Source organism: Orycteropus afer, unplaced genomic scaffold (genome assembly GCF_000298275.1).
Source record: "Orycteropus afer afer isolate SDZICR_OR568_19922 unplaced genomic scaffold, OryAfe1.0 scaffold00245, whole genome shotgun sequence".
NCBI lineage: Eukaryota > Metazoa > Chordata > Mammalia > Tubulidentata > Orycteropodidae > Orycteropus > Orycteropus afer.
This window is the reverse complement of record NW_006921832.1, coordinates 5,023,811-5,038,250: the sequence shown is the minus strand read 5'-3', so window position 1 is coordinate 5,038,250 and position 14,440 is coordinate 5,023,811. Positions and strand designations below refer to the sequence as shown.

The 14,440-nt window shown below is 39.2% G+C and overlaps 1 protein-coding gene across 1 annotated transcript in view; it reads left to right on the top strand.

The window, feature by feature from the left end:
- Positions 1 to 1,689: 1,689 nt before the first annotated feature.
- Positions 1,690 to 14,440, top strand: part of UBXN7 (UBX domain protein 7) — a 123,702-nt gene continuing 110,951 nt past the window's right edge. The window contains exon 1 of the mRNA XM_007949410.1: positions 1,690 to 1,762. Within this exon, the coding sequence (XP_007947601.1) occupies positions 1,690 to 1,762 (73 nt within the window). The remainder of the gene's footprint in view (positions 1,763 to 14,440) is intronic.

The following is a 14,440-nucleotide window of genomic DNA, read 5'->3' as shown; positions in this document are numbered from 1 at the left end:
CTGCATCATTGAATATTTTGCCCATAGAATCTTTCAATATCGCAACTTGAAGCTTGAATTTTCTTCAGTTCTTTCAGCTTGAGAAATGCTGAGCACATTCTTCCCTTTTGGTTTTCTAACAACAACTTGTACACCTACTCCTCACTTACCGACTATCTTGTAATTCAGTATTTTGCATTTATAACAATAGTAAAAAATATACAAAACAACCCTTTTGCCCATTAATGACATATCTGGCAGCAATAAATGCCAAGGTGCTAAGTGAAAGTAACATTGGTAGGGATGGTTAAGAGTATGTGTTAACTTGGCAGGGCCATGATTCTCTGTGGTTTGGCAGTTATATAATGATGTAGTCATCCTCCATTTTGTGATCTGTTGTGGTCATCCTCCATTTTCACATAATGCTGATTATGTATCATCTGGTTTTTGGAACCTAAACATGTTGACAGGTTAGGAGTGGGTGTCTCAACTTGAGATGGTCTCAACTCCATCTGGAACAAAGAAGAACGAAGGCAACCAAAGATTCAAAGAAGAACTATAGCCTCATCTAACCTAAGACCAGAAGTACTAGATGGTCCCCAAATACCACTACCATTCTGATCAGGGACACAACAGAAGGTCCCAGATAGAATGGAAGAAAAACATAGAACAAAACTCAAATTCCAAAAAAAGACCAGACTTATCGGACCAATAGAGACCAGAGGAACTTCTTGATACTATCAACTTAAGATACTCTTTGAACTTAGAACTGAAGCCATTCCTGGAGGTCACCTTTCATCCAAATAAAAGATTGGCTTATAAAATAAACAATATCACCTCTAAGTACTGTGCTCCCTTAAAGAATGAACTATGGGAGATCAAATGGTCAACATTTACCCTAAAGTAAATATAAGAAGGTAAGTAGGGGCAGGGAAGCTAGATTAATGGGAGAAGAACAAACAATGGAAATAATTAGAATACTGAAACGTTGTGAAAAATATAACCAGTGCCATGGAACAATCTGTATAAAAATTGTTGAATGGGAACCTAATTTGCTGTGTAAACTTTCACCTAAAACACAATAAAATATTATTTTTTAAAAACTCTGCTATGTGTCAAATCTTGTGCCATGCTATCTTGGTCTGAAGGGTTATGGTAGTTTACTTCTGCTAGATAGAGTTGCTGTACCAGTTTAGCCAAAGCAATTAGTTAAAAATTGGAGAACGTGTACGCTTCGGCGCTTATGATACAAGATTTGGATTTTGGTGGGAGTTTCAGTAAATCTAACAGAGGGTTATGGAGCTGCAAAAAAGAAAAATATAAACAAAATCTGTCACGGGCAACTGAGTGTCAATAATGCTTGTTACGTTAAAACTCAAGAAAGCTGCTATCGGCTGAGAGCGAGCTTCCCTCTGGAAACCAGGAACTGATAACGCGCCTAAGAGACTGGCCTTGGAGTTTGGAGAGGGAGGAACTCGAGCTTGCAAAGAAGGATGCGCAGAGCAGACAGCAACCGAACAGCCAATCCGGAGAGTAGAGAGAGCGCTCCCTGACCGGTTTGGAAGTGCGCATGCACTCACAGCTCAGCGGGCCGGGAGGGGCGGAGCACGGGGGCGGTCAATGAGCCTGCGCAAACCGCCCTGCGAAGTGGGGGAGGGCAGTCCGTGTGTGTCTGTGTTGTTGTTCCGCGGCAGCGGAGGCGGCGGTAAGATGGCTGCCCACGGGGGCTCCGCGGCGTCGTCAGCGCTGAAGGGGTTAATTCAACAGTTCACCGCCATCACCGGTAAGAGACGCGGTTACCGGAAGGTGGACAGTGGGGTCCGTAACGGGCGGCGGGTGTGCCCTAGGCTTTCTCTTACCTTCATGCATTCTTCCCTGGGGCTTTACTCAAAGCTCCCGTCCTCCCTGCTGAGGAAGAGGCGACGGCGGCGTCAGGGTCTTCGGTTCAGGCGGGAGACAGCCCCCCTCCCCACCCCCGCTCCCCACAACCTTGTTCGCGGTCTCTTTGCAGTATGTAGAGGGACTTCGCATCCCCTAGCAGCCCAGACTAGGCGAATGGGCCGAGCCCATTCGTCCCCGCCGGCCTGGGGACCTGGGGGCGGGAGGAGTGGGGGGCCGCACCCGGGCCACCGCCCTCCTCTTCCTTCATCATCATCTTCTCTTCTCTGTTCAGCCTTGGAGTGTAGTGCATCCCCTCACTCTCTCTTTCTTTTTATCCCCGGCCAGGTCATTCTCCCCCCGTCCCTGGCCTGCCCTTCCCCTTTCTGGGCCCCTCGGAGCCATCGCTGTGGCCCTGGCCATGTTCGGGCCCTCCCGCCTTAACGGCGAGGCTGGTGGGTTTGGCAGCGCCTTTACAGATCCGGGGAGATCGGCCGCCAGAAAGGGGGACTGCTGAGGAGTACATTAGGATCTGGGGTTTTAATAGAAGAATGAGGGGGACCCTCTCCCCGCGCTTAATTGTAGAGAAATCTTGTGTGGCGTTTCCCACCTCCCTATAATAAAATTATAAAGACTGAGACGATGGCGCCGGGGCCTCCTGCTGCTAAAAGAGGGATGGCGGCAGAAACTTCTCTGAGAGAAAATCTGTTTCTGGGTGTCGATATCCCTCAAACCCTGGGCCTAGGTTTTTCTTTTTCTTTGGACCCCTGCGAAGGGCACACGCAGGTCCTCTAACCGTCTGGAGGAAAGGCCCTAAGACATTCTATGAATTCTCTATGTCTTGTTTCTCTCTGATGGTGCTGAACTTTTTTTGCATGAGTTATTAGAGGGCGGAGCAAATGATGAAGTTCTCTGTGGAGTGATTTGAGAGAAGAGTACTCCATGTGCCTGAGTAATTTTGCCGTTCTCATTTGTCATTTTGGAAGGCGGTCAGAATGTTAGTTCCCTCACCTAGCAGATCTATACTTTATCCGATAATTTGTTAGGCGCAGAGGATGTTTTCACTGTTAATATTCTTAAAGTTTGTCTTGCAAGATCTAAGTAGAATTTTAGACTGTTTTAACCATTTCAGGTTATATGCTAGTTATCGTTTTGTTAAGCTAGTTTTATTTTTTTCATCTGCAATTATAACTAGATGTTTATGCATTGTTAACTAACTAGTGGACATGCATCACACCAAAGTTGGTAAAGTAAAATTTGTAATACAGTTGGAGTGGGGAGTGGAATGATAATTTTCATATTCATATTTTAAGCAGTTATAGTAAAGATACAATGCATTTTCCACTACCTAACCAAACAAGGTTGTTTGGGGAAAATTAGAAGTTCTTGTGTATGTATGTTAACATTACTGCATTATGTTTATATAGAAACATCTTTGTAGTGAACTAGATGTAACATGAATATCATTAATAATCCTTCTTTAGATTTCCGAAAACTGGCTTAATTTAAGATGCCACTTAATCTCAGTTTCTTCTGCTAACTACTACCCCTTCAGGAACTCACATCGTTTTAACTTCACATTATCTCATCTAATGCAACATTTTTGTTAGATAAATTGAAAATCCAAAGTGTGGCAAGGTGAACTGACACACTTAATTACTTTTATTCTGTTTCGGTGTACTAGTGTACACTGCTTGTTTCCTGGTTACAGGCCTTTTTATTCCAGAATAGAATTGGATTCTCTCAGTAGGTAGTAGTATCTCCCCAATGGCATTGAGTTTATTCAGACTCATAGTGACTCTTTAGGACAGAGTGGAACTGTCCTGTAGGGTTTCTAAGGCTATAACTCTTTCAGGAAGCAAACTGCTCATCTTTCTCCCAAGGCTGGTGACTTTTTGTTTAACTACTAATGCTTTAGGAGCTCTGGTAGCGTAGTGCCTAAGGCATTTGACTGCTAACCAGAAGGCTGGTGGTTGAAACCCACCAGCCACTCCTCAGAAGGAAGATTGGGCAGTCTACTTCCGTAGTGATACTGACTCAGAAACCCAAGGAGGGGTTGCTATGAGTTGAATCCGACTTGATGGCAGTGAGTTCAGTTTTTGGTTTTGGTTTACTAATGATTTAACCATTGCACCACCAGAGTTCCTTGACAGTGGTATCTGGAAGTCTACAAAAGGAAAAATACCTTAAATTATTCTCAATGTGTTGTGAATTTTTATTACTCATTTTTTGAGATTCTTTTAATGAAGTAGTGATTAATATTAGAAAAACATCACTGACCCCCTCCAGCCTTTTTTACATATCTTAAAAATAAACATTGGGGGTGTCTCTCTTCAAATATATATTAAACTGTAGTGTTAGGATAAAAGTTACTTGTTTTTTATTCATTGCTGGCTTAATTAGACTGACTTTAAGAGCTTATGTTCTTATTTTAAAAAGGTTTACTTCTCTAGAAGCTCAACATTCTGATAAAAGCAACTTAGTTTAAGTATGTTAAATCTTTAGTAGGGCATTGAGAAATAGAGAAAAATCAAAAGATTTCTTAGTAAATATTATTTCTCACTAAATAGAACAAATTTCTCTATGTATGGCATATGTGCATGAAGTATTGAATCTGATTTTTTAAATTAATACTGAAAAGATATGACAACATGAAATAATTGTGAAACAAAGGAAATAGCCAGTCTTCCACTCTCACATCAATATTACTTACTCTATATGGTATCTTCCAATTTTTGTTTATATATTTAGTTTTGCATTGTGGATCATAGTAGGGAGTCCCATGGTGCAGAGGTTAAAGCCCTTGGCTGCTTCCTGAAAGGTAGGCTGTTCAAACCTACCAGCCATTCCATGGAAGAAATATGAAGCCATGTGCTACCATAAAGTTGACAGTGTTGGAAACTCTATAGGGCAGTTCTACTCTGTCCTATTGGGTTGCTATGAGTTGGAATAGACTTGATGGCAGTAGGTTTGGTTTTTGGTTTGAATAATATTGTAAATAATGTAGAATTTTGAATTTTTCACTGAAATTACACCTTAAACATTTTCCTGTGATTGTTGCTGTTGATAAGCAAGTAGCCAAGGAAGTGATATTCTTTGATGTAATCATATTAAGAAGCTATATGCTGCTACCATTAATGCCTTCAGAGCCATTTAAAGCTACATAAAATCAGTTCTGTTACTTTTTAGACATACCACATTTTAAAATGTTACTCAGTTTGATCACCCTTGATAATTCATCACACATGACTTTGAATGATTGTGGGCTGCTTTTAGAAGTTTTATCAGTTCTCAAAACAGGAAGAAAGAATATGCTGCTGGATCTGAAGGTGATTCCAAAGAACACTTGCAAAAAATTTTTTTTGAACTATGGCAGTATCCCGTTAACACTAACTTGAGCTGACATCCAGCTGCATGTATACAAAATGTACCAGTGTAATCAGAATAATTGATGAGGTGAAGGATCTGGAGACCATTATTTGTTGTTGTTGTTGTTATGTGCCGTCAAGTCGGCCCCGACTCATAGCGACCCCTCCTTGGGTTTCCGAGGCAGTATCACTACGGAAGTAGGATTGCCCAACCTTCCTTCCGAGGAGTGGCTGGTGGGTTTGAACCGCCAGCCGTCTGGTTAGCAGGCAAGTGACTTAGCCACTATGCTACCAGAGCTCCCCTGGAGACCATTATAGATTAGGTAAAAATAAATAAGCAAATTAGAAGGTAAGGGCAAAATGTGAGGGAATAGAAAGTGGAGGCCTGGAAGAGTACAACAGGTTGTTGGTATAGAATTCCTTAATGCTTTGTGGATAGTAGGAATAAACATTTTTCATGAAATGATACAACCCCAGTTGTAGAAGAGACTTTATTAGTTTAATCTTTTTTCTAAAATTGTTGAATGGATACATATTTATTATAAAAATTAGAAACCAGTGGATGTAATATTTGGCTTTGTGGTCAGTTTCACTCTATATTTTCTGCATTTCTCTTTAGTTAATATTAAAAATGTTTAGTTCTCTGTGTCAGAAAAAGTGGTTTTAAGTGTTCTAGATATAAAAAGAAAACTTTTAGAATTTTAAGAATTATTTCAAAAGGTTTAAGCAGAAGTGTAAGGGAGATAATACATATTTTTTTTTAGTTATCAATGGACTCTCACTAATAAATTTAGTATTTATTGATAGACTTCTATGTAGTAGGCATGCTTCAGATCCAGGGGATACTACTGTGAGCAAGAAATGGTCTCTGACCTAAAAAGATTACATTTTAACAGGAATACACACATGTAAATGGGTATTGTAATATACAGTGGGAGAATGGAAAGGTATCATGGGATCACAAGAGAGGGAGGTCAAGAAAGGTTTACCAGAAGAAATATTTTTTAGGGAAAACATGGAGGGTAGTTTATCTGGAGAGAGATTTTTTTGGGCAGAAGAAACATATATAAAGACCTGGAAAAAAGAAGGTCAGACATACACATGTACTGAGAAGAGAGGGGAGACAGTAGGTTTAGGAAATTAGTGATAGTTCCAAATAATAGAGCATAACTAAAACCAAAAAAAAAAAAAAAAAAAAACAAACTCACTGCCGTCACCATAGTGACCCCTCCTCGGGTTTCCGATGTGATATCACTATGGAAGTAGATTGCCCAACCTTCCTTCCGAGGAGTGGCTGGTCAGTTTGAACCCACCAGCCTTCTGGTTAGCGGTCAAGTACAATAGGTACTATGCCACCAGAGCTCCTAATACTAGTGAGAGATATAATAAATGGAACTTAAGGGAGAAGCTGGGAACCAGATTGTAAGGGGCCTTTTAAGCCATGTTAAGAAATATGGGCTATGTTCTGAGTGTAGTAGGGAGTGAAATAATCAGATTTAGGGTTTTTAGAAGGAATTGATTATCTGATGTCAGATGGATCATAGCTGATACCAGATGGATATTGACTGAAAGCAGAGAATACTAGAGAGATGTTTACCTGTGTTTTATTGACTGTACAAAGGAATTGGACTGTGTGAATCATAACAAATTATGTATAACATTGTAAGAATGGGAATTCCAGAACATTTAATTATGTTCATGAGGAGCCTGTGCATAGAACAAGAGGCAGTTGTTTGAACAGAACAAGGTGATGCTGCATGGTTTATAATCAAGAGAGATGTGTGTTAGGGTTGTATCCTTTCACTATATTTATTCAGTACGTATGCTGAGCAAATAATCCAAGAAGCTGGACTATATGAAAAAGAATGTGACATCAGGATTGGAGGAAGACTTAATTGACAACCTGTGGTATGCAAATGACACACCCTTCCTTGCTGAAAGTAAAGAAGACTTGAAGCATTTAGTGATAAAGATTAAAGACTACAGCCTTCAGTATGGATTACACTTAAAAAGAAAGAAGTAAAAAATCCTCACAACTGAACCAGTAAGCACCATCATGATCAAAACCAAAACCCAAATTCACTGCCATTAAGTTGATTCCGACTCATGGCAACCCCCTTTGGATTTCTGAGGCAATAAATCTTTATGGAAGTAGATTGCCCAGTCTTCCTTCTGCAGAGTGGCTGATGGGTTTGAACCACCAACCTTCTGGTTAACAGTCATGCCGCCACCAGCGCTTCTTAACATCATGATAAACATAGAAAATATTAAAATTGTCAAGGACTTCATTTTACTTGGGTCATAACACCCATGGAAGCAGAAGTGAAGAAATAAAATGACATACTGCATTGGCAAATCTGCTGCAGAAGACCTCTATGTATTGTTGAAAAGCAAGGATGTCACTTTGAGGACTAAGGTGTACCTGGCCCCAAAACCAAAACTACGCCAAACTCGCTGCCATCGAGTCAATTCCGACTCGTAGCAACACCCGTTGGGTTTCCGAAGCTATCAATCTTTATGGAAGTAGATTGCTCCATCTTCTGTGGAGAAGCTGGTGGTTTGAACTGCTGGCCTTCTAGTTAGCAGCCAAATGCCTTATTCACTGTTCCACCAGAGCTCCTGGCCCAAGCCATCATATTTTCAATTGCCTCATATGCATGTGAAAGCTAGATAGTGAATAAGGAAGACCACAGAAGAATTGATGCATTTGAATTATGGTTTTGGTGAAGAGTATTGAATATACATAGACTACCAGAAGAATGAAGAAATCTGTCTTGGAAAAAGTACAACAAGATTGCTCCTTAGAAGTGAGAATGGTGAGACTTTGTCTCATGTAATTGGGACATGGTACCAGGAGGAACCAGTCCCTGGAGAACATCATACTTGGTAAAATAGAGGCTCAGCAAAAAGAGGAAGACCCTCAACGAGTAGATTGATACAGTGGCTATGACAGTGGGCTCAAACATGGCAACAATTGTGAGGATGATGTAGGACTGGGCAGTGTTTCATTCTTTTGTACGTAGGGCTGCTATTAGTAGGAACCAACTTGATGGCATCTAACAACAACAATTGGCTACAGTGTAAAAGAGATCAGTAGATGACTTTTGCATTAATCCAAGAAAGATACTGGTTAGTGACAGAAGAGTGGACTCTGAAAGATATGAGAAGGAGTTGGAAGAGGCAAAATGAAGGTTAAGAATCCAGTTTTGGATGTCTCATTATATAATTAAGATATGGTATATAGTACAAGAGGTTTTGGGGAAAGATGATTAGTTCTGTTTTGGGTAAACTAAGTTGCTACCAGTGTTGTTGGTGGTGGTGTGTGCCGTCAAGTTGGACCCAACTCATAACGACCCCTCCTTGGGTTTCCGAGGCGGTATCACTACTGTCCATCTTCGCCCATCTGTCCCATCTTCCTTCTGAGGAGTGGCTGGTGGGTTTGAACCTCCAGCCTTCTGGTTAGCAGTCAAGTGCCTTAGGCACTACGCTACCAAAGCTCCTAAGTTGCTACCAGTAGGACTTCCAAATAGAGTTGGAATAAACAAATGAATATTGGGTTTAGAATGAGGAATGAGATCTGAAGAGTTATAATGATGGCATTTGAAGTTATAAAAGTGAATTTTTTTTTTTTTTTGTAGGGGAGAGTATAGTGTGAAAAATAATAGGCTCCAGGACACAAAAGTAAAGGAACACCAATATCTAAGGAATTGCAAAAGAATAAAGTGCACAGAAAACTAAAGAGAAATCAGAGATGTAGGGGGAAAACCAGGAGAGAATGCTGGTACCTCAAATATTAGTAAGAGTGATAATCTCAAATATTATCCCCATAAAACCAAACCCATTGCCATCGAGTCAATGCCAACTCAAGGCAACCCTATAGGACAGAGGAGAACTGCCCCATGGCATTTCTTAGGTTGTAATCTCTATGGAAGCAGACTGCATCTTTTCCCAGTGGAGTGGCTGGTGGATTCGAGCTGACCTTTTGGTTAGCAGAGGATCACTTAACCCCACTGCATTACCAGGGCTACTTAGATAAACACTATTAGAGAATCAGAACTGAGTAGTCATTTTTATTTCTTTCTTTCTGTTTTTAGGGCTAGAAGATAACCTTAAAAACCATCTTGATCCATTCCTGAGTTATAAAAATGGTGAAATGGAGACCTAGAGAAGTAAAGTGACTTAGGGTTATATGTCTTGGTCAGTGCTTCTTAATTATATTTGTAGGAAAGGACCTTTAAAAAAATAAATCGCAATCTGCATGGACCAATACTTTTATAAAATACAATAAAAGTTAATTACTTGAAAAAACGAAATAAAAATAAGACATAAAATAGAAGGCCAAATTCTTTTAAAAACTGAGGTATATTTTACATGCAGTAAAATTTATCATATTTTGTGTGTGCTGTTACATGTTTTGATAAGTGCATATAATTGTGTTATCATCACCATAATGAAGATGCAGAAGAGTTCTTCCTCCTCAAAAATCCTTGCTGTCCTTTTGTAGTTGATCTCTCCCCCAACCTGTATCCTAATCTGTTTTTGGTCTGTTTTGCCTTTTCCAGAATATCATATAAATGGATTAATAGAGTATGTAGCTTTTTGAGGTTTCTTTCACTTAGTATACTGTATTTGAGATCTATCCATGTTGTTGTGGTATCAGTAGTTCTGCCTTTTTATTGGCAAGTAGTATACTGTTGTATGGTTACAGAAGTTTGTTCATTCATTCATCACATGTAGGATATAAGTATTGTTTCGAGTTTTTGGAGATTATAAATAAAGCTACCAACAACATTTATGTAAAGATAAGTGAGTATAAGTTTCATTTCTCTTGGATAAATACCTAAGAATGGAATTACTGGATCATATGATAATTGTATGTTTAAATTTATAAGAATCTGTCAAAATTATTTCCCAAAGTAGCTATATACATTTTGCATTCCCATCAACAATGTGTGAGAGTTCCAGTTGGTCTGCATTCTTGTCAGCATTTGTTATTGTAATTTTTTTTTTTTTTAAAAACATTCTAATAAATATATCTCATTGTGGTTTCTTCCCTAGTAACTAAATAACCATCTGTAAATCTCCTTTCAAGCCCCAACTTTCCATTATTAGAGTTAACAAACATAAAATTTCTCTATCAAATTGCTGTAAAAGTTTCTAAACACTTACACTGGAATTTCTGTTTCTAGCTTGTCGCAGACCTGTAATAGATAGTTGGCCTGAGTACCACAGTTTGGATGGAATCCTCTTCTAGGTAATAGTAGAACAGGGATTAGAAACTAGAACTCTGATGTCTTTACTCTTAGGCTCATGCATTTTCTACCTTATTACTACTACTTCCACTATGATTTCCTAGCTTTGTTTATCCATCCCCTAACTTAATCATTTTATTCCCTTTGTACTTTCTAAATTTAGTTTTCTATGTATAATTTTTATTTTTAGTGTATTGTATTCTTGAATGCTTAAAAACTTCAGGATGGGAGACTGAAGAGGCTAATAATTTACCATATTCCTCTCAACCATGACCCACTCCCATTTTCTTTGGTTGATAAGAGTCTGGCTTACTTTGTTATTTATCATTGCTGAGGGAAGTCTAGAATCAAAAAGTAACTTCCTTGTGTCCCTGTTGTTTCTATGATCCTTCCTTTTGGGGTAAGAAAGCATCTGGAGAGGTTTATTTATTTATTTATTTTAAACTAAACTTTATTTTTCACAAAATGTTTAGATTTCTAGAAAAACTGCAAAGATAGCAGAGCGTTCTCATACACACTGCACCCTGTTTTCTCTTACTAACATCTTACATTAGTATATGTTTGTTAAAATTAATGAACCAATATTGATACTTTTCTTCCCTATCCCCATTCATTTTATCATCATCATTCTGTCAGACAATGTGAGTTGTCTTCCCTTCAGCCTTTCCTCTCCTTCCTTGCTAGCTGAACCCTGATTTTGTCTGAGGTGGCAGTGTGCCTCAGGTGATGAATCATGATTAGTCCAAGCTAATCACAAAAATTCTGTTTTTGATCAATTATGGGAGAACAAAAGAGCAGTGTTTGCACAGGGAGATAGCTCAGGGTGCAGGAATGCATAGGAAAGAGGTACCTATAGGGAGGAAGTGGGAAGAGAGCTGTTACACTGTGGGGAACTGCTGTCAATGTCATGAAACAAGATGTGTATGAATTGCTGTGTGGAAAATAAACCAGCTCTGCAAACTTTCACCCAAATCACAATAAAATTAAAAAGAAAAAAATATCCTGTTCTTTGCTTCTCCAGATTCCCTTATAGTTAGGGATGATATGGTGGTTTTAAAATATGTCTGAAATACTTTGGCACCTCTCTTTTCAATAAGTGGAGACTTATTCACTTCCCCTTGAATGTGGGCTGGATTTAGTGACTCATCTCAAAGAGTAACTTCTGCACAATGGTCATGAAAACCATTGTTTCTGCCTTGCTCTCTTGAATTACTGCTCTGGGGAAAGCCAGTCGTCATACTGTGAGGACACTCAACAGCTGTGTGGTAACGCCCACATGGGGAAAAATTGAGTCCTTCCACCAACATGCAGCACCAATTTGCCAGGCATGTTAGTGGGTCACTTTTGAAGTAGCTGTAGCCACAGTCAAGCCTTCAGGTGACTGCAGTATGTATGGGTCATTTTTTTTTTTTTTTTTTTTTAATTGTGATTTGGGTGAAAATTTATAGAGCAAATTCACTTTACACACAGCAGTTCACATACACCCTGTCTCATGACATTGACCACAATTCACCACAATGCAACAGCTCCCCTCCCACTTCCTCCCAAGAGTCGCCTTTTCTCTGTATCCATCCCTCCATGCACCCCTACACCCTGAGCTGTCTCCCTGTGCATAAAAAGCCCTTCTTTCTCCCATGATTGTTCTCTCCAAGAAGTGTATTTACCTCAGGTAAATGTTAGCTCCTATGCCTATCTTTTGTTTGGCTGGAAGCCACAGGTATGGGTTCAATTCCAGACCTGAAGATCAGCTAGGGGCCATAGTCTCGGTGGTTCTACCACGCTCTGTCAGATCAGCAAACCTCCCCCCACCTTTTTTAAATATTTTGAGTTTTGTTCCACATTGTTCTCCCTCTCTATCCAGAGTCTCCTACAGAGATCCCCCTCTTAGTGGTTGACAGTGGTAGCTGGGCACCATCTAGCTCTCTGGTCTCATAGTCCTATAGGCTGCTTATCGCATGGTATACCAGTCGTTAGGACTAATTGTTACCATGCATCTTTTCATTCTTCTTTGCTCTGGATGAGGAGAGACCCATCGTTGCATCTAGATGGCTGCTTGCAAGCTTTTAAGATCCCAGTTGCTACTTGCCAAAGTAGGAGGTGGAACATTGTTTTGTATAGTGAGGTTTTGTTTTTTAAAATCTCTGTGATTGCTATAGTTTTATCACTTGATGGTAGTGAAGATACTGTCCTTCATTTGGCAGTGAGAGTAGTATAGAGAATAGGCATAAAAAACTATTAAAATTTAGAGTTTCTGTAATTCTTCTATCCACCAAAATGATAATGGGCTGCATTATAGTTTTTGGGCAGTTTACTATGTTGTCATTAATGGAGAAAGGGTGTAAACTAGGAGGTAATAGCAAGGAAATGGCTACTTATGAATTGTGTGCCACACGCTGGGTTAAGTAATACTCTTTGGTGCCATTAACCCACTGCTGTCGAGTTGGATCCTACTCATAGTGACCTCTCCTTGAGTTTCTGAGGTGATATCACTAAAAACAAATAGATTGCCCGATCTTCCTTCCAAGGAGTGGCTGGTGGATTTGAACTGCCAGACTTCTGGTTAGCAGTCAAATGCCTTAGACACTACGCCACCAGAGCTCCTTAGCAGGCTTAAAACAGATGTAAAGAAGAAAAGACAAGGGATAAATAAAGAAGAAGGATGCGTGTAAAGTGAGACTTCTGCCATAGATTATAGATTGCTGGGTTAGATTAAGCTACTTTGCTGCTACGTATGTATTTGGACTGTAAAATAATCCCATTTAAACGACATTTGCAAGTAGTTTAAATCTACAAACTTTTTTAAAAAATTAGCATTAAAAAATAGGTAAGTTCTTTATTCTGAATATAATATAGAAGTCTATTCTTTACTGTTAACCCATAGAAGTTGTTATTACATCTAGATACATAGGTAAAATTTATAACTTCACTACATTTTATTGTCACTGTTCCTTTCCTTTATATCATTTAAACCTCCTTACTTTTTCTTCCTTTCTCTCAATTAACCTTCAGTTCTTCATATTCGTCTTTCTAGCTCATTGGAAATGTTATTGGCATTTTGGGGAGGATCATTTTTTGTCATATGGGAGGACTATTCCATCTATTGCAGAAGGTTTAGTACTTGTATTAGTTTTCCTGTAGCTGCTGTTACAAATTACCACAAACTCCTTGGTTTAAAAACATACACATTTATTCTCTCACAGTTGTGGAGACCAGAAGTCTAAAATCAAGGTGACAGCAGCTGTCTTCTGTGGGGGAGTATTTTTCAGGCTACCACAGCACCTCTGACATCTGTCCACTAAATGCCAGTAGTGTCTCCTAACCCCCAGTCATGAAGTACCAAAAATGGTTTCTGACATTATAGAATGCCCCTAGTACTTCCTAGCACTAAGAACCACTGAACATTTGATTATCTTTCTGTTATCTTTTGTTTCTAAGATGATACACAAAGTGATACATACGAATGATTGATTAGTATGCACATACAGGTCAAGTATTTTGGCTTTATGTAAGAAAGTGAATGATGTACTTTGCTTCTTGGGCTTCTCTCTCATGTTTTCTTGAGTCTTGTCAGGATTTAGCATGTGCTTCTTATAGAAATAATCTTCATGTGTTGGGGTGCTTTTTTGTGGGAAGGTTTTGCAAGTCACCATCCCAACAGGTTCTATTTATGGAAACCATTCTATCAGATGGTCGACAGGGGATGACAGAGCTATCTCAGGTATATGACTGCAGCATATATCCTAGCATTACATGGTTAAGTGAGATTAGTGACACCATCTGCCTCAAAATATCACAGTTGTTAATTTCTTTTACGATCCATAGTTTTACTCTTTTGTATCTTAAGGTCTTTTCCTATAGAATCCCTTTAAAAACATTTTTAATATTTAGTTCCATAGACCTATGGAATTTAGAAGTTTGGGCTAATAGCCTATCTAATTTTCCTTACTTAATCTTTTTTTTTTT